A 21,709-nucleotide genomic window follows, 5' to 3' on the forward strand; every position below is an offset into this window, starting at 1 on the left:
GAGACAGGGTCTCCCTACAGATCCAGCTGGCCTGGAACTCACTATGTAGACCAGGCTGGCCTTGAACTCACAGAGATCTGCCTGCCTCTGCCTCCCAAGTGCTACCATGCCCAGTTTAAATTATGGAAAATTTTTAAAGACACAGGAATGGAATATGCGAGAGATGTGGGACACCATGAAAAGACCAAATCTACGGACCATAGGCATAGAGGAAGGAGAAGAATTTCAAGTTTATGGTATGGACCAGATCTTAAACAGGATTGTAAAAGACAATTTCCCAAAATTAAGGAAACACATCCCCATACAAATACAGGAAGCACAAAGAACACCAAATAGGATCAGAAAAGAAACTCCCCACGACATATCATAGTAAAAACACTAAATATACAGAACAAAGAATACTGAAAGCAGCAACAGAAAAACGTCACACACAAAGGAAAGCCCATCAGAATTACACTGACTTACCAATACAAACTATGAGAGCCAGAAGAGCCTGGACCAAGGTATTTCCAGTTCTACATGGCAATAGATGCCAGCCCAGAATACTATACCCAGCAAAAATGTCTATTATAGTTGAGGGGGAAAGAAAAATCTTCCATGACATGAACAGCCTGAAAGAATACATGTCCACAAAACCAGCCATCCAAAGAATAGTTGAAGCAATACAGAGAGCAGAGAGAGAAACAACTATACCTTGGGGCAACAAAAGAAAATAAACAAAGATATAATCTAGGAAACACAAAATTACACAGAGAACACAAACACCTTAAATATCAATGGACTTAACTCCCCAGTCAAAAGACACGGGCTAAGTGAATGGATTAAGAAACAAAACTCATCTTTTTGCTGTCTGCAAGAAACCCATCTCACCTTCAAGGACAGGCAGTACCTTAAGGTAAAAGGATGAAAAAGAATATTCCAAGCAAATGGCACTAAGAAACAAGCAGGGGTTGCAACTCTAATATCTGACAAAACAGACTTCAAAGTAAAACCAATCAGAAGAGATAAGGAGGGTCACTTCATTCTGATTAAAGGAACAGTTAACCAAGAAGATATTATACTCCTTAACATATATGAACCAAACTCTGGTGCACCTAAATTTATAAAAACAACACTATAGGACTTTAGCCCCAACTCAGTAATAGTAGGGGACTTCAATACCCCACTGGCTCCATTAGACAGGTTAACTGGACAAAGAATAAACAGAGAGATGTCTGAATTAAATGATACCATACATCAAATGGACCCAACAGACATTTTTCGAATATTCCATCCAAGCACCAAAGAATACACTTTCTACTCAGCACCCCATGGAACTTTTTAAAAAATTGACCACATACTGGGCCACAAAACAAACCTCAACAAATACAAAAAAATTGAAATAATTCCATGCATTCTATCAGACCACAATGCAATAAAGCTCAAAATCAACACTGGAGGAAACCCTAGTCACTACACGAACTCGTGGCAATTGAACAACACATTCCTAAACAATGAGTGGGTCAAAGGAGAAATTAAGGAATAAAAGAATTCCTGGAATTCAACAAAAAGGACAATACAGCACAACACAACCTCTGGGACACTTTCTAGGCAGTCCTAAGAGGTAAGTTAATAGCTCTAAGTGCCTACATTAAAAAACTAGAAAGAGTCCAAATAAATGACCTAACACTGCAACTAAAGATGCTGGAAAGACAAGAACAAATGAAACCCAAACCCAGCAGAAGAGAACTAACAAAAAAATCAGAGCAGAGGCTGGGCATGGTGGTGCACGCCTTTAATCCCAGCACTTGGGAGGCAGAGACAGGCAGATCTGTGTGCATTCAAGGCCAGTCTGGTCTACAAAGGGAGTTCCAGGCCAGCTGGGGCTACAGAGAGACCCTGTCTCAAAAAAGACCAGAAAAAAAAAAAAAGAAAAAAAAAATCAGAGCAGAAATTAATGAAATAGAAACAAAGAAAACAACACAAATAATCAATGAAATTAAGAGTTGGTTCTCTGAAAAGCTAAACAAGATAGACAGACCCCTAGTCCAGTTAACCAAAAGAAAGAGCAAATCCAAATCAACAAAATCAGAGACGAAAGGGGAAAACATCACAGACACCCAAAAGATCCAGACTATTTTAAGCAAATATTTTAAAAACCTATACTAAATTTGAAAATCTAAAAGAAATGGATGGTATTTAAAATCATGGGAAACACAAATGTTAAACCAAGAAGAGATCAACAGTTTAAACAGACACGTTAACAGATAAGGAAATCGAAACAGTAATACAAAGCCTCCCAAGCAAGAAAAGCCCAGGCCCAGACGGATTTACAGAATTCTACCAGACACTTAAAGACCTCCACCAATACTACTTAAATTATTCAAAACGATAGAAACAGAAGGAGAACTCCCAAATTCCTTCTATGAAGCCAGCATGACTCTAATACACAAACCAGGAAAAGACACAACCAAAAAAGAACACTACAGGCCCATATCCTTAATGAACACAGACGCAAAAGTTCTCAACAAAATACTAGCAAACCTCAGACAGACAAACATCAAAAAGATCATTCACCATGATCAAGTAGGCTTTATTCCAGAGATGCAGAGATAGTTCAATATACACAAGTCAATAAACGTCATTAATCATATAAATGGGCTCAAAGACAAAAACCTGGTGCCTGGGGCTCTGTTTGGAGACAGAGGGAACCTGTGAGGATAGAAAGTAAAGAAAGTAATTCAATGAACTGAAGTCAGTCTTTACACATTGAGAAGAATGAGGAAATGACCAAAGGATTGAAGGGGAGAAAAATGTCCTCCAAGCAAAAAAGGAAGGGGAAAGAAGGGGGGGGGGATCTCAATAGATGCAGAAAAGGCTTTTGATAAAATTCAGCATGCATTTATGTTCAAAGTCCTAGAGGGAATTGGACTGGAGGGAACATACCTCAACATAATAAAGCTATATACAACAAACCCACAGCCAACATCATTCTAAATGGAGAAAAACTGGAAGCATTCTCATTAAAATCAGGAACTAGACAAGGATGTCCACTATCTCCACTCCTTTTCAACACAGTACTTGAAACTCTTGCTAAAGCAATAAGACAGAAGGAAATTAAAGGAGCACTAATTGGAAAAGAGATCAGACTGGTATGATACTATACCTAAGAGATCCCCAAAGTTCCACCAGAAAACTCCTAGAACTCATCAACACTTTCAGTATACTGGCAGGTTATAAAATCAATCTAAAAAAAAAAAAAAATCAGTAGCCTTCCTATATACTAATAACAAGCAACTGGACGAAAAGCACAGGGAAATACTCCCATTCACAATCACTGCAAAAAAAAAAAAAAATATCTTGGAATAAATCTGACTGAAGACACCAAAGATCTCTACAATGAAAATTTTAAAATTGTAAAAGAGATTGAGGAAGACACCAGGAGATGGAAGGACCTCCCATGTTCATGGAATGGGAAGAATATTGTTAAAATGACCATCCTACCAAAAGCAATATATAGATTCAGTACAATCCCAATCAAAATCCCCATGACATACTTCACAGAATTAGAAAAATGCATCCTTAAATTTGTAAGGAAGCACAAAAGATCCCGTACAGCCAAAGCAACCCTGAGCACAAAGAGCAATGCTGGGGGGATTATATCAGATTTCAAAGTATACTATAAAGCTATAGTCATAAAAACAGCATGGTACTGGCCCCCAAATATAGATACACAGGTCAATGGAACATCATTGAAGATCCAAACCCGAGTACATGCAATTTCAGCCACTTGATATTTGACAAAGGAGCCAAGAACACACAATGGAGAAAAGACAACATCTTCAACAAATGGTGCTGGTAAAACTGGATCTCCACCTGCAGAAGAATGAAACTAGATCCTTATCTTTCAACTTGCACAAAAGTCAACACCAAATGGATCAAATACCTCAATGTGCAACTGGAAATCCTAAAACGATTAAAAGAAAATATTGGGAGTAACTTACAAGATACAGGTTTAGGAAAAGATTTTCTAAATTGGACAGAAGCTGCTGAGGAATTAAGGTCAGCAATCAACACATGGGACCTCATTAAACTAAAAAGCTTCTGTACAGCAAAAGAAACAAAAAAGTGAAGAGAAAACCCAGAGTGGGAAAAAATCTTCACCAGTGACACATTTGACAGAGGTTTAACATCCAGAATATATAAAGAACTCAAAAAACAAAGAAGCAAGAAACCAAATGACCCAATTAAAAGATGGGCTGAAGATCTAAACAGAGAGTTCTCAAAGAAAGATGGCTAAGATACATCTCAAAGTGTTCAACATTGTTAGTAAGTAAGGAAATACAAATTAAAACCACCCTAAGGTATCACCTTACCCCAATCGGACCAGTTGGATCAAGAGAACAAATGATACCAAATGCTGGTGAGGATGTGGAGAAAGGGGAATGCTCATTTACTGCTTGTGGGATTGCAAACTCATGCAACCCCTATGGAAAACAGAGTGGAGAAGGCTTAAAAAACTAAAAATGAACCTACCATTTTTACCTGCACATACCCAAAGGACTCATCCTATTGTAGATACATTTGTACAACCATGTTTGTTGCTGCTCTTTTCACAATAGCTAAGAGATGGAATAACCTAAGTGTCTGTCAATTGATGAGTAGTTAATAAAAATGTGGTATATATACACAATGGAGTTCTTCTATTCAGCAGTAAAGATGAAATAATGAAATTTGCAGGTAAATGGATGGATCTAGAAACTGTTATACTAAGTGAAGTAACACAGACTTAGAAAAATAAGATGTATGTTCTCCCTCATTTGTGGATCCTAGTACCGAATCCTTTTAAATTCTATGCCCTTTTATTTTTAATTTTTTTAGTATTGTCAAACGAGAAATATTATTTTATTTATTTTGGTCTTTTTGAGACAGGGTCTCCCTGTAGCCCCAGGTAGCCTAGAACTCACTATGTAGACCAGGCTGGCCTTGAACTCACAGAGATCCGCCTGCCTCTGCCTCCCAAGTGCTGGGATTAAAGACATGCACCACCATGCCCAGCAAATTCTATGTCCTTTTAATAAGGTGATGCTGTACAGCGGTCTTCTGTGTGAAATAACTACCATCATTGTGACTTTAGTGGTGCCTTGATTGCTAAACATCATCACAATCTGGCTGTGCTCCCTCATTAAAGGAGCAAACAGGGTCATTGGACCCTCACCAGAATATCTAGCCACTCTTCCCAGCCAACTGTATGTAATCTGGCCCTAATCACACATGGTCTCCTAGATTTGGGGAGGGCTAAAGTATACAACCTGGGGAAGGCTAGGAAGAGAAGGCTTGAACCATGCTAGGTAAAGGCTTTCTAGTGTGCATACCTTCAGGTCACATATACACTTCAGCAACCCCTCAGTTATCTCAGTAAGCAAGGTCAGTAAATTCATTGGTTCCCCAGTAAAACTTTAATTAAACATTGGTTTGACACTAGAACCTTAAAAGGGAATAAGCATTGCTTAGTATCCCAAGGAAAAGAATTCTCACAACAGATGGAAAATTTATTTGTTAATGTTATTATGTCTTATCATTATTTAAAAAAAAGAAAATGAGAATGTAAAAGATGTTAAAAGGATATGAGAATGGAGACATTTTCCAAAATAGAAAAAATGAGAAAGCCTAAGCAAGTGATAAAGGTCTGTGTAGGTTTGTTATGATATATAAAGGGTGAGACAAAAATAATATACACATAATCTTAAATTTTCTAAGGTCATACATAGCTCAGACAAGTAGTTTAAGGAACAAAATATATACGGAGTCAAGGTTTATCTGAGAACATTTGGTTTTTTTACCCAAGCTTCATCTACATAGCACACCCAGACTGGTGGAACTAACCTTATTGGATGTTTGACAGCCATACTTTGAGGCCTATACTAATCTGGGTCAGAGGGACTTAAAGGACATTTTTGCCCCTTGCCCTCCAAGTTCAACTAAGTTCCAGGGGACTATGGAACATCTCTCCAAATGCCCTATAACTGTGGTGAGTCACCTGTCCTCTTGTTCAGAGAGGCCATGGAGACCCCACCAGATGGACTTGAACCAGTGTCCAGTCTACAAAGAGGAGAGTCACCTCAGAGGAAACATTTCCTCCATGCTTCCAAGTGAAGCCAGCCATGGTCAAGTAGGACCTTTGACTTATCTTTACATAAATGGAACTGGTAAAAGGAGCCAGGGGCTCCTCCCAAGCCAATATGACCCCTGAGGAACAGATCCTCAAAGGACCTTAAGTGTAAATATAAACTGATTTATTTGGACCAACTGTATGGTCTTAAACACCCAAAAGGAAAGTATAACCAAAGAGTAAAATCATCAGCATATTTCTTTTAAGAGTTCAAGGAGTTACACCTCTCAGATATTAGGCTTAAGTCTGTATAAGAAGTTATTTAGGGGGCTGGAGAGATGGTTCAGAGGTTAAAAGCACAGAATGCTCTTGTAAAGAACCCAGGTTCAATTCCCAGCACCTACATGGGAGCTACGAACCATCCCTTAATTCCAGTTCCAGGAGATTCTGAAGCCCTCTTCTGACCTCCGAGGCACTGCATGACACAGGTGCACTCACATACATGCAGGCAATATACTCATACACATAATAAATAAAATATTTTTTAAAGTTATTTAAACATTTCTCATTGATGATTTTGTTCTGAATCAGAAAGTGCTGCTCAGATATAGGACTTCAAATCTTGGTCTGCAATCCTGTAGTGCCCACCTACTGTAGCTAAGGGAGACAACCAGCTATTGTTCTAAAATGATGGCCAAATTTGTTTTTTTCCTCTATCCAGAAGCTCTTGAAAGGAACTGATACTGATTCTAACCACTTCAACAGCTATCATCAAAATGCTTGAAAGCAGACAAAAGAAAAATGAGGAAGGGACCCAATAGAGGGATGCTTTTGGAAGCAATGGACTTTCATATGAATGTTTGAAAATAGCCCTGTTTTGACTTTTTTCTAGTTCCCTGTCTAGAACTTGTAATACTAATTACTCTTGCTTTTACTTCTCCTTCACATCTATTCACCAGTCAAGGACTTTCTTTTTGTACAGGGAGACCCTGTCTCAAAAAGCAAAAAAAAAAAGATGAAAGAGTACATGAAATTATCAGAAAAAGTGGTGGGGAGATATGGGAGATGGAGGGGAGAGAGTGGGCAATGGATTTGGTCAAAACACCTTACATGCTTATATGCCTGTGTGAAATTCAATACATTTTTTTTTTTTGTCTTTGAGACAGGGTCTCCCTGTAGCCCCAGCTGTCCTGGAACTCACTATATAGACCAGGCTGGCCTCAAACTTGGAGATCCGCCTGCCTCTGCCTCCTGAGTGTTGGGATTAAAGGCGTGCGCCACCATGCCCAGCAATAAATCATATTTTTTTAAAAAAATATTTTGGCCAGGCGTGATGGCACATGCCTTTAATCCCAGCACTTTGGAGGCAGAGGCAGGCGGACCTCTGAGTCAAAGGCCAGCCTGGTCTACATAGCGAGTTCCAGGACAGCTGGGGCTACAGAGAGACCCTGTCTCAAAAAGAACCAAAAAAAAAAAAAAAGGTTTTATGTGTATAAATATTTTGCCTGCATATATTAAGTGTACCGTGTGCACACAATGCTTCTGGAAGCCAGAGGAGGGCATCAGATCCCCTGGAACAGGAGTTAAGAGACAGTTGAGTCGCCTGAACTCTTGCTCTGAACCCGAGCCATCCATCTCTCCAGACTTTTTTTTTTTTTTTTTTTTTAAGGAAAGGTCTTGTCAGAGGGTCCTGGCTGGTCTGGAACTTGCTAAGCAGACCAGACCAGCTTCAAACGTCTTTTCCAAGTGCTAGGATTACAGGGGCACACCACCACCACCCAGCCTATAGACACTATTTTTTTTAAAGACAAGGTTTTCCAGTAGCCCCAGACTGGCCTCCATATTAAAGAAAGATCCATCTGCCTCTGCCTCCTGAGTACTGGGACGAAAGGTTTGCATGTGACACCACATCTGCTCAGACACTATTATTTTTTTTAATTTTATGTGTATGAGTGTATCGTTTGCATGCAAGTAGGTACACCCGTGTTGTGCAGTGCCCAGAGAGGTCAGAAGAGGGCGCTGGATCCTGTGGAACTGGAGTTACAAATGGTTGTTAGTCGCCATGTGGGTGCTGGGAATCAAACCCAGGTCCTCTGTAAGAGCAGCCAGTGTTCCTAATTGCTAATTCATCTCTCCAGCCCCTCAGACAGTTTTTTAAAAAATATATTTTATATTCCTTTCTTCTAATTGTATGTAATCCAGAATCCATTTGTTTTTTGTTTTTGAGGCAGTCTTGCTATGTAGCCCTGGCTGGTCTGGCACTCATTATATAGCCCAGAGTAGCCTCAAACTCTCAGTAATCTTCCTGCCTCAGTCTCCCAAAGTGCCAGGATTAGAAGCATAAACCTATTTTTTTTTTTCCTTTTGGGGCACAAGCTACTTTTTGGTGGTACCACTAGGCAGGTATTCCACAACTGAGCTACTTTCCCCAGTCCCAACACCCACATAATGTATCTCGACTCTATCAAGCAACATTTCCTAAATCTCAATACCTAATTGGACTGCATAGATCCAAGGTAATCATATACTTGAGGGACAGAGGGCTACAGCCCTTCCCAAACAGCAAAAATTTAGCATGCTTGCCCTACATCGGTATGTGTTCTAAATCTGGATAGAGGTTATTCTGTTCCGAAGTTGTAGTTCACCAAAGAACAAGGGTTACCCTAGCTAATGTGCTTTGTTTTTGGTTTTTCTGCTGTTTTGTTTTGTTTGGCGGGGGGGGGGGGGGGCTTGGATTTTCTGAGGTCAATCTCATTATGCTCCCAAGGTTCAGTATTGGGCCTTAGGCTGGCTTTGGATTTCCGAATGCTCCAGTACCTAGCAACACTTACTTTTTATTTCACTACATTTACTTATTGGGGGGCGGGCGGGGGGGGAATCTGTGTGTAGAGATCAGAAGAAAACTTGCAGGGAGTTGAATCACAGGGAACTGAACTCAAGTCATCAGGCTTAGCAAGCAAGCACCATTACCCACTGAACAATCTCAGTGGTCCAAACATGTACGTTTTAAAAATATTTTTTATTTATATGTATGTGTTATGTATGTGTGTGTACGCCCCACAGGATGCAGAGGCAGTCAGATCTCTTTGAGTTCCAGGACAGCCAGTGCTACATAGTGAAACCGTCTCAAAAAATATAATAAATGAAATAAATTTAAGACTTATCAACTCAAAACTAAACAAACCCAAACTTAAAACTCTAAAGAACCAAGCAATCACTGTGAATCTCGGGGATAGTTAAAAATGAGCTAGTAAGGTACTGTGGCACAAACACATCCATAAACCTAGCACCAAGGAGACTAAGGCCAAAGACAGTAAACTTGAGGCCAGCCTAGGGCTACATGGACAATATTTTTATTACACACACGAAAATAAATATATAAACCAAAAATTAAAATTTAAAAGGGACAAACTGAGCTGTGGTCCATATATAACTTTTATTTATGTTTTATGTGTATGAATGTTTTGCCTGCATGTATGTAAGTGCACTGAGTATATGCAATGCCCATGGAGGCCAGAAGAGGGCGTCAGATTCCCTGGAACTGGATTAAAGATATAGCCACCTACCATGTGGGTGCTGGGAACCAGACCCAGGTCCTCTGTAAGTACAGCCAGTGCTCTTACCTGTCCCATGTATATCTGGCAGTAGTCATAAAACTGAAGTTCTGACAAGTATTAAAAACACACCTCTGAGAAAAGTATGGAAACAAATTTCACAAACTACATTTATTCAGTTTCTGGAGTTTTACCCACGAACTCAGATTAGCACTCCTCCCCACTCTAATTTTTATTTTTTGGTCTTTTTGAGACAGGGCCTCCCTGTAGCCCCAGCTGACCTGGAACTCACTATGTAGACCAGGCTGGCCTTGAACTCAGAGATCAGCCTGCCTCTGCCTCCCCAGTGCTGGAATTAAAGGCGTGTGCCACCACTCCCGGAAACCCACTCCAATTTTTGTCTTTGCTTTTTAAGAGTGGGCCCTAGCCAGGCCTGGTGGCACACACCTTTAATACCAGCACTTGGGGGGCAGAGGCAAGCAGATCTCTTTGAGTTTGAGCCCAGCCTGGTCTACAGAGTGAGTTCTAGGTCAGCTGGAGCTACAGGGAGACCCTATCTCAAAAAGACAAAAAAAACCCCAAAACCTCCATTTAAATATAGCTACAAACTAACAGAATGCTGAATATTTCATTATAATTCCAAAAGCATATTAGAAACCAGCCATAAATAAAATGACATTTCTAGGTCTAGAAAAAATTCTTTATAAAACATTACCATTTCTTACCAACCTGAATGAGTACGCATGTGTCTAGTTAAATGAGTCTTCTGAGAACTCGAGTAAGGACAAAGTTCACATTTATATGGGCGTTCTCCTGTAAAATTATAATAATGAATAATTAATATTAACAAAAAATTAAAAACAATACTAAGCAGTATTAACATTTGATTACTGAGCTCTTTTTCCCTACTTCTAGTATTAGGGTTGGGGGGGGGGGCAGGGGGGTTCTTTTGGTCTTTTTGAAACAGTCTCCCCGTGGCCCCAGCTGGCCTGGAACTCACTTTGTAGACCAAGCTGGACTTGAACTCCCAGAGATCTGCCTGCCTCTGCCTCTGAAGTGCCAGACTATAGTGCGCCACTATACCCAGCTTATTCAGCGTTTTGTTGTTGTTTCTTGGAGTTGGTTGGGTTTTTTTTATTTTATGTGTATGAGTGTGTTGCCTACATGTACGTGAGTGCACCCATGTAGTGCAAATGCCTCGGCAGTCAGAAGAGGGCTTCAGATTCCCCTGGAACTGGAGTTAAGGATGGTTTCTAGCTGCCATATGGGTGCTGGGAATCGAACTTGGTTTACAAGTTGTTTCAACTAAGAAACTAATGAAGAGGCCTAACCTGAAGTTAGCAGTCAAGTCACAAGTCTAATCCTGCTGAAGACCATTGAAGATCCCTATCAACTGCATTAGGCCATATTAAACTGAGTTCAATAAACTGAATTAAAATTCAGCTCCAAAAAGAATAATTTAAGGGGGCTGAAGAGATGGCTCAGCAGTTAAGAACACTGGTTGTTCTTGCAGAAGACCCGGGTTCAAATCCCAGCACCCATATGGCAGCTAACAACTGTCCATAACTCCAGTCCCAGGGGATCTGACAGCCTCTTCTGACCTCTGAGGGCAATGCACAACGTGGGTGCACTTACCTCCATGCAGGCAATACACGCATACACATAAAATAAAAATTAAAAAAGAAAAAAAAAAAAGATTTTACCTTTAGGCTGGGAGTGGTGGCACATGCCTTTAGTCCCAGCACTTGGGAAGCAGAGGTAGGTGATCTCTGAGTTCAAGGCCAGCCTGGTCTACATAAGTGAGTTCCAGGCCAGCTGAGCAGGGAAACCCTGTCTCAAAAAAAGACCCCCCCCCAAAAAAATATCTCAGCTAGCAGCACATACCCAGATTAAATTCAAGGTCATCCTTGGCTACATAAACCCAAGGCAAGCCTGGACTATATGGAATAAGAATATAAGTATATTGGCTGGGGATATAAGATCTCCCTGTAGCCCCAGCTGGCCCGGACCTCACTATATAAACCAGGCTGGCCTCTGAACTGGGATTAAAGGTGTGTGCCACCACTCCCAGTGTTACTAAGTATTCCTGAAGCTCTGAGCTGAAACCTAGCACCAAAATTAACATAGACAAGGAAAAAAAATTCCTGCTTCATTTTTTTTTTTAATTTAGTGTCTATGCATATGTGTGTGCAAATGTCTTATGTGTATGCCCAAGATGGAGCCGCGGATTCTTATAAATGGAATCAATCTTGGCTATATAGCTCATTGGCGGGACCTACCTAAGATGTGGAGCCTGGAGTTCAAGTTCTTGCACAAAGAGAAGTAATCAAGTCAACAAATGAAGAATCAATCATTTCAAACTGCTAGCCTTGGCGCACACCTTTAGTTCCAGCACTCGGGAGGCAGAGGCAGGCAGATCCTGTGAGTTCAAGGCCAGCCTGGTCCACGTAGTTCCAGGACAGCTGGGGCTACAGGGAGACCCTGTCTCAAAAAGACCAAAAACAAAAAAAAAACTGCTAGCCTAACGCAGCAACACTAAGCACGATGGGCAGCACACACTTGCAATTCCAGTGCTCCAGGGGGTAGGAAGAGAAGATCAGGAGTTTGAGGCCAGCCTAAGCAACCTGATACCCTGTCTACAAAAAAACAGGAAGGAAAGAAGGAGGGAGCTAGGGAGGGAGGGAGAAATCAGTGGGGATGTTGTTACTTTAAGCTAAAAATTCACGTGGTGATGTAATAATTATAAAATAGCTCACCAGTGTTCAACTAGAAAGGAATAGACTGAGAGCTAAAATTTAAATGCCAGTGATTCAGTGTTAACAAATTTAATACTCCAAAGTAATACACTCCTGTAATCTCAGCGTGCAAAATAAGTCAGTGAGTTCCAGGATGCCTTATGCTACTTTTATTTTTTTCCTGTACTGAAGATTGGACCTAGAGACTTGTATATGCTAGGGAAGTACTTTACCAATTCTCTCTCTCTCTCTCTCTCTCTCTCTCTCTGGTCTTTTTTGAGACAGGGTTTCCCTGTAGCCCCAGCTGGCCTTGAACTTAGAGCTCCACCTGCCTCAGCCTCCAAGTGCTGGGATTAAAGTCCAGTGCCACCATACCTGGCACCACTTTTATCTTTTGAGACAGAATTTCAGTCAAATTGCCAGGCGTGGTGGCACATACCTTTAATCCCAGCACTAGGGAGGTAGAGACAGGCAGATGTCTATGAGATCCAGGTCAGTCTGGTCTACATAGTTGAGTTCCAGGCCAGCTGGAGCTACAAGGAGACCGTCTCAAATACAAAAACCCCACAAATTTCAATAACTCACTGAAATTTATCTCACTCTCTAGTCCACGCCAACCTTGAATTTGTTATCCTGCCTCAGCCTCCCAAACAGTCAAGATTACAGTCCTGCAGCACCACGCCTCGCTATATTAAAGAACTGAATACTCAGGGCAGGTGAGACCACCTGGCACTTGCTAACAAGCCTGTCCTGAGTTCAATCCTCAGAATCCACATAGTGGAAGAGTGAACAGATTCCCCAAAGTTGTCCTATGACCTCTACACATGGGATGGGTATACCCACACACATACTCACATGGACACACAAAATAATAAATGTAGTTTTGGGTTTTTTTTTTTTTTTTTTGTCTTTTAGAGACAGGGTCTCCCAATAGCCCCAGCTGGTCTGGAACTCATTTTGTAGACCAGGCTGGCCTCAAACTCAGAGATCTGCCTGCCTTTGCTTCCCCGATACTGGGTGGGATTAAAGACGCACGCCCACACCTAGCTAATAAATGTGATTTTTTAAATCATTTTTATTTTACATGTGTAAGTGTATTACCTGCATGCATGTAAGTACACTGGTGCTATACAATGCTCACAGAGGTCAGAAGAGGGTTATCAGATCCCCTGGAACTGGAGTTCTGGACAGCTATTAGCAGCCATGTGGCTACTGGTATTCAAACCTAGGTCCTAAGAGCAGCCAGTGCTCTTAATCCCTAAACCGCCACGCCAGTCCCAATAAATGTAATTTTAAAAAAAAGTTCCAGCCCAGACATGGTGGCACGTGCCTTTAATCCCACCACTTGGGAGACAGTGGCAGGCAGATCTCTGAGTTGGAAGCCAGCCTGGTCTACACAGTCAATTCAGGCCAGCAGGGGCTACAGGGAGACCCTGTCTCAAAAAAAAATACAAAAAAAAAAAAAAAAAAAAAAAAAAAAAAAAAGAGTTCGACATTCAAAGACAGGACCACCTGCACATTCTTTTTATATATGGGCTATCAAACACAAAACAGGTTTTAACCAAAAAAACAAAGAAGAGAAGGGAAAGAAAAAAACTAGACAACTGGGCCTGCGAATGTAGCTCAACTGCTAAAGTGCTCTGCTTGTCTAACATACATGAAGCCCTGGATTCCATCCCCAGCACCACAGAAAACCAGCATGTTGGGACATTGGTCCCAGCATTGGTCTCAAAAACAAATGTTCACATAAAGTTTAGTATTAATTTATGTTCACAGCAATGTTACTACTAAGAGCCAAAAAGTAGAAACAACCCTAGCATTCATCAACTAATGAATGGACAAACAAAATGGGATGTTCCCATTCAAAACCATATTTAGTAATAAAAAGAAAATGGGGGAGTGGGAACACTGAAGAGATGGCTTAGCCTCTGAGAGCACAGATTGGAGCTTGGTTCCCAGAAACCACATAGCAGCTCACAACTATCTATAACTCCACTTCCAAGGGATTTGGCTCCCTCTTCTGGCCTCCACAGTCAATGGTACACTTAAACGGAGGCAAAACACTCATACCCATAAAATAAAAATAAATATAAATTTAAAAGGGGGTTGGGGCTGGAGAGATGGCTCAGTGGGTAAGAGCACTGACTGTTCTTGAAGAACACCCAGGTTTGGTTCCTAGCACCCACATAAGGATTTCAGGGAATCTGATGCCCTCTTCTGGCCTCCGTGGGCATTCCACACATTGGTGCACTTACATACATACAGGCAAACACTCTTACACATATAAATACTGGGACACGCCTTTAAGCAGAGGCTGGCAGATCTCTGTGAGATTGAGGCCAGCCTGATCTACTTAAGTTCCAGAACAGCTGGAGCTACTTGGTGAGACCTCAAAAAGATGAAGAAAAGCCAGGCATGGTGGCACATGCTTTTAATCCCAGAACTCAGGAGGCTGGCAGATCTCTGTGAGTTCAAAGCCTGCCTGGTCTACATAGCTAGTTCCAGGCCAGCTGGAACTACTTGGTGAGACCCTGTCTCAAAAAAAGGACAGAGGCAAGAGGATAGTTGGAGGTCAGCAAAACTGTCTTGAAAGCCAAATTATAAGTAAAATTGATTTCTTCATAATTTACTAACTGCAAACATTTGGTTTATATGTCTATTTTATATACCTGGGTTTCACAATTACTTAGGCAAAAAATATTTTACCAGTGGAAAAAGTTTAAGAAGAACTGTTTCACTGGACTATTTATTTTATGCTCATTTTGTTTTGTTTACTTGCAGTGTGGGGGACTGAACCCAGGGCTTTGTGCATGCTAGGCAAGTATTCTACCTCTGAGCCACATCCAGGCCTGGGCTATTATTATAAAGCTTCAATACATATGCTATGGGTTAGAAATCTTACCAGACCAGGTCTTTTTTTCTTTTTATTCCAGACAGGGTCTCATCTATTCCAAACTGGCCTCAATTCTCTTTGTAGCCAAAGATAACCCCAAACATTGATCCTCCTGCCTCTACCTCTGGGAGTACTAGAATTACAAAGGTATATACCACCAAAGGAGAGTTTTTGTAGTGCTGGGAATCCAACCCAACACAGGGCTTTGTGCATGCCTGGCAAGCACTCTACCAGCTATGCTCCATCCCCAACCATTATTCTAATGGAATTTCACCTAGAAATTTTATTATTTATTTGAATCAGATACTTAATCAGAGTAGTATCTCCCCAAGGTGCCCACTCTACCTCTCGGCATCTGTTCTAGGTGGACTACCAACTCCTGCAAACAACATCCCATAGCCCCTTTCATGTCATCCAGAGTACAATACTAAAAGTCCATTTTGTCCAGACTAGTCAATAGGCCTCCAGCAAGAAGTGTACCAGAAATATGAAAATTAACTACCAACAGTTACACTGTTTTGTTTTGAAACAGGGTCTCATACCCCAGCTGACCTGGAACTCACTGAGATCCACCTGCCTCTGCCTGTGTCTCCCAAGTGCTGGGATTAAAAGTGTACACACTGTCCTGGCTTCAGTTATACTTTTTTTTTTTAAAAAAAGGAGTCCCTTCTTAAGGCATGGTAGTAGACACTTCTAGCCAAGAAGCTGAGGCAGAAGGACAGTACTTTGTTTAAGGCCAGCCAGGGCCTTGCGGTTCACACCTGCAATCCTATCACTTGCTAGGCTCAAGCAGGACTGCTAGAGTTCCAGGCAAGCCTGGGCTACTGACTGAAAAACCACTATCTCAAAAACAAGTCTGGGCATGGTGACTCAGTAAATAGAGGCAGGAGGCAAGAGGGCAGTCTAGGGCTTAAGGCCAGCCAAGATTACATATACTTCTCTCAAAAAAAAAAAAACAAAAAAACCTCAGCTTGGAGTGGTGGTGCTCACCTATAATCCCAGCACTCGGGAGGCAGAGGCAGGAGGATCTCTGTGACCACCCTGGTCTATATAACCAGTTCGAGGCTAGCTGGGGCTAAAAAAAAAAAAAAATCAGTGAAAATTCAGTGGTAGACTCTGAACTGGATCCCCATACCACAAAATAAGTAGAGGCAGAGAGTTAAAATACAGAGGGAAAAATGCGGAAGAGACTACACACTAGTGATAAGTCTCTTTTTTCTGATAGTCTCCTATAGCTCAAGGCTGGCCTCAAACAGGATGGCTTTGAGCTCCTGATCTTCTCTCTACTTCCTAAGTGTAGTCATTACAGGCAGGAACTACCAAGCCTAGTTTAGGAGTTTTTATTTCTGTGGGTTTTTGTTTCCTGCTTTTTTTTCTTATTTGTTTTTATGTGTGTGTGTAGGTGATCCAGTTCAAACCCAGGGACTTGTGCATCCTAGGTTAAAAATCCTACTAATCAGGGCGGCTTAATTGTGCACACCTTTAATCCCAGTATTTGGGAGGCAGAGGCAGGTGGGATCTCTGTGAGTTTGAGGCCAGCCTGGGTTACATAGTGAGTTTCAGGCCAGCTGACGGCTACAGGGGGACCCCTTTTTAAAAAAACCCAAAAAAAAAAAAAAAAAAAACCCTCAAAAATACACCATACCTAAGCTATATCCCAAGCCAAGATTTCAATTTTTCAATTTCTTTCAATTTCTTTTTTGGGTGATGTCTTCAAACTAACTAAAGGCAGGACCACTATAAATGCTAAAATCTAAAACACTATTGTACACTCAAAATGAATTGCTCAAGTGAATTATATATCCAAAATGTTATTTTTGAAAAAAAAAAAAAAAATCACTGGTATCTCACACCTATAAAACCAGCAGTCTGGGGGCTGAGAAAGTGCCAGGAGTCCAGTTAGACTAGGTTACAGAGTGAGGCCTATCTTATCGCAAAAACAAAACAAAAGAAAACAGAACAACCTCATCCACCAATATTCATTTATTTCTATTCACTGATGCATCAATTTAGAAATCTAACCCCACGCCCAACCCCACCCCCACTGCCTCACCCCACCCCACCCCACTGCAATATCAAGAGTTTTCTCTGGAGATAAGCCTTTAATTCCAGCTTTCTAGATAGAGGCAGAAGGTGGACCTCTGTGAGTTCAACACCAGCAGGTCTAGACAGGAAGACTCTCAAAACACGGGAAAGAGAGCCTTCTTGGAATCTTTACTCCTATAAGGTGGCTAGAAACAAATATTAACAAGTATCTCTCCCTCGCACAAAGGTTGAAAGCAGACTTCCGTGCCACACATAACTGATATGGTTCAAATTAAAACTACCCTAGGGCCAGGCGTGGTGGCACAGGCTTTTAATCCCAGCACTTGGGAGGCAGTGGCAGATGGATCTCTGTGACTCTCAATTGCGAGCTGGGGGGAGGGGTGCTGCTACAGGGAGACCCTGTCTCCAAAAGAACTACTCTGGGGCTGGAGAGATGGAGAGATGGCTCATCAGTTAAGAGCAGTGGCTGCTCTTGCAAAGGACTCAGGTTTAAATCCCAGCACCCCCATGGCAACTAACAACTGTCCATAACTCTAGTTCCAGGGGCTCCAATGCCCTCTTCTGACCTCCATGGACACTGCATGGCACGGGTACACTTACACACTTGCAGACATAACACTCATACACATAAAATAAAAATAAGAAACTACTCTAAATTAGCCAGATACTTGGCTAGACAATCTGGTGGTCTCTGGAGAAGGATGAAGCTGGTGACAGAAGGGACCATGGATGAGAAAGAACAAGAGTAGCCTGGGCAGAAACCAGCCTTGAAGGGCTGGCACACATCTAGAACAGACAACCCTGGAACATCTGCTTACTTGGCCTTTTAATTTCTGTAGGGTGTATAATTGTTGGGGACCCCTGTTATGAAGTAGTAGTCTCTCCATGTCCGGAAAGCCCACAGGCTCGGTTTCATATGCAGAAGACTCCTTTTCATCAGGGTATCTTCCTGGCATCTTCCTGACTCGTTTTTTTGAAGTAGCCGCCACAAAAAACATGGCCTCTGGCTCTGGAAATGCCATGCTTTCCTGTGCTTTCCTGTGTGATTTTTCTGGCAGTCTGGCAGCCTGGCAGGAGCCCACTTCCATATGTAGATGGGGCATCCTAAAAGTACCTATCAGCTAAGGTTTTTACTACCACCCCCATGGTATGAATATTGTGGAGTTTCCTGGTTTCCCCTCAATAATTGGAGCTGGATCACCGGGACTCGGAGCCGAGCAGAGTCACTGTAATAAAGAGCTGTAACACGGAAAGCTGAATCCTGTGTCTCACTGCCTACGATCCAGTCTCTCCGGGGGGCGTTATCCTTCTGTCATCGACTCACGGAACCCTAGCTTTCGCCGCCTCGCACCTCTCCTCGTGACCCGGCAGCTGACGGGTCCCAAATCCAGAGAGAGAGTGCACGGGTGAAATTTGGGCGGGACCCAGCCGGGCAAAGCCCCGGTAGCAGAAGGACTCACAGCGGAGAAGCAGCAGAGACTTTCAGCACTCAAGTGGTGGACAGCGACGCGGTGCGGGACCCGCCGCATCTCCAGGTGCGCGCAGGGGCCACGAGATCCCAGCACACCCCCATACCTGGCGCCCAACATGGGGCCTCTGAATCTCGTGCCAGCTAGGAGCTGGCACCCACTGAAACGCAGGATTCGTGAGTATCCCTCCCCACCAGGAGGGTAATAAAAATCTCTTCTAATTTCCTCCTTTTGTTTCCGGCCTGAAGTCTTCACGTGAGAACACTAGAGACAGAGGAAGCAACTGAAGTTTTCTGGTCAGGGCCACTCCCTGACATTAACCAAAGGCCCCTCTGACCCCCTAACGGACTCCGACTACCTGCACAGGTGTAGACAAAAGACCTCTATCTAGATATCTTTCTAATATAAAAAATCCGGTAACACAACGGCCACTTAAGAGCCATTAGGGCAGCCGCCAGCCCCTCAAATTTGCAGGAAGGCCTGTGCTGGGAACCACGTGGGATCCCCTGAAATTTCAATTTCAGGCACATCCCCTTGGGAACCATCACTTCACCCCACTTTTCTATCACTGCTAGAAAAATCCCCAAAGTTCCAGGGATCTCCACGTAAGCTTTGGAGTCAGGCAGATTTCTCTAGTCAGCTCTGTTACTTTGCCCCCAGGCACTCAAGCCGCAGCTAGAACCAGTTGAGAATTTAAATTAACTAGCCCCTGCCGAGCACCTGGGAATTCACGGTGGCTCACGGCCAGAACAAAAGATTTAAAACTGGCATTTTTTTTCTGCAGATCTAGAGGCTTGTGACTTACTAAGACGTTCCAACCCCCTAGTGTCTGACTGCTGTAGAAACATCTTCCCTTCATAATGGGAAATTCAGCATCGCATCAGAAAAAAAGCCAAATTCGTTCCCTTAAGACCCTACTTAAATCTAGAGGGCTTAAGATCTCTCAAAAGAAAAGCTTAAAATTTTGGAATGAGGTGTATCAGTTTGCACCCTGGATCCTATCAGCAGACATATCTGATCCAGAGGTATGGAACTTTCTTTCGCATTTGGCTCGTAAAAAAGAAATCCAAGAAAGGCATAATTTCCCTCTTTCCTTTTTCCCGGTAATGGCAGCCATCCAGCAATGCTTAAAAAACCCACCTAAGATTGAGGAAAGTTTACAGGCACCAGAAAATAATAAAAGAGTTTTTAAGCGATAAAAAAAACAAAAACCTGCAGACTGCCCAATAGCAGATTCAACAAGCCCAGATACTAACGCCCAGATTTCAAAAGCTTCCAAAAATCCTCAGGTAAATTCCCCTCCTCCTTCAACTCGGCTACCGCCGTGCCCTGTGGCTCTGCTATCGCCTGTGGTGAAGTTCCAGCCACGCCCTACAGCCACAGAGCAGCTGTGTAACCTTAGAGATAATGGGAGTTGCCAGCCTCAAAATTTCCAGCCTCAGCGGTCTCAGGACCCCCATAACCCACCGGTAAAGGCTCTCCCAGACTTTATACTAAGAGTTCAAGCAAGTTTAGATAGAAAAATAACAGATCCTGCAGCCAAAGCAATGCTTTTAAACAGCCTTGTCTGGGAAGGGATGACCCCTGAGCACAGACAAGCATGCCAGGGACTAAAAAATGAACATTATGACAAATGGATTGTGGCCACCCATGACATTGGGACTGCCACGTACCAGGCCTCCTCCCTTGCCCAAGCCCTTGTAGTCACAACCCAATCCAACTCAAAGTGCTTTAAATGTGGAGAAACTGGACACTGGAAAGAAAATTGCCCCCAAAATGACTCAGCTGCCACTCGACGCCCTAAAACCCTCTGCCCTCACTGTAAAAGGGGCTTTCACTGAAAAAGAGATTGTAAATCTAAATATAAGAGTGATGGCAAATCTTTGCCACCTTTAAACTCCTTCCAGGGCAACCCTCAGCCCTGCTAACAAGAGGAAAGCCACAAACATTATTGGTAACCAGTATTACAAAAAATACCTATCCAAAAATTAACCATAAAAATAAACAATAAACCTTTCAAATGCCTCCTTGACACTGGGGCTGATAAAACCCCTTATTGCAGGGGCAAAATAAGACCCCTGATTGCAGATATAGCCACAAATCTCATAGGAAGAGATATCCTGGAAGACCTCAATGTACTTTCTTCCCTTCACCACCTACCCCAATGTCTAATTGCCTTTTTTGTGCATCCAGCAAAAATTTCACTGACTTTCATCTAAGTGTATTCAAACAACTGGCTAACTATTCAGTTACATTTTCAGCAACAAGCCTCCCCAGTACAGCGTGCATCACTCCTCTTTTCCTATAGAGCAAGGAAAAGCCCAAAACTGTGTTAATTTCTCTTTGTCCACCTTTTTGTGTACTAATAATAGTTGCATCCCAGGAGCTGCCAGCAGAAAAAGATCTTCTTCCCTCTGCTGGCAGAGATCGAACCTGCACTGGATGCTGGAGGCGTTGCTATGGCGACAGCTGCTACAAGCTACACCTGATTCTGCTCTGGCTGAGACAAGCTGGACTAAACAATGACATCTGCGACTGAAGCCTGGAATCTCTCCAACAGCAAATGAACTCTCTCACCAAGGTGTGCTCCACAACAGAAGAACATTGGACTTAATAACTGCTAAATATGGGAAGGGTGTATGATATTTGAGAAAAAATGCTGTTTCTTTGTAAATGAATCAAATGTTATTGAAACCAATGTTAACATTCTCAAAAAACCTTGTAACCCATTTTCAAGATTTCAACCCACCAGACAATTAGGTTGGCTTAGCAATCCCTTGTTTTACATGGCTCCTATCCCTTGTTGCCCCCTGGTAATACTGTGTATTATTTTGATGCTTGCTCACTGTTTTTAAGATTTCCTTGCTGACAAATTACTGCCATTTGCTAAAATCACTACAAAACAGGTCATGGTCAATTAT

General features: G+C 42.2%; 1 protein-coding gene across 2 annotated transcripts in view; it reads right to left on the reverse strand.

Annotated features, from left to right (window-relative positions):
• Rest (RE1 silencing transcription factor) overlaps window positions 1-21,709 on the reverse strand; it is a 38,701-nt gene that overhangs the window by 11,704 nt on the left and 5,288 nt on the right. For both annotated transcript variants that reach the window (XM_008833289.3, XM_029563594.1), the window contains exon 3: window positions 10,375-10,458. In XM_008833289.3, the coding sequence (XP_008831511.1) occupies window positions 10,375-10,458 (84 nt within the window). The remainder of the gene's footprint in view (window positions 1-10,374; window positions 10,459-21,709) is intronic.

This window comes from Nannospalax galili, unplaced genomic scaffold (genome assembly GCF_000622305.1).
Source record: "Nannospalax galili isolate Female #2095 unplaced genomic scaffold, S.galili_v1.0 scaffold433, whole genome shotgun sequence".
NCBI lineage: Eukaryota > Metazoa > Chordata > Mammalia > Rodentia > Spalacidae > Nannospalax > Nannospalax galili.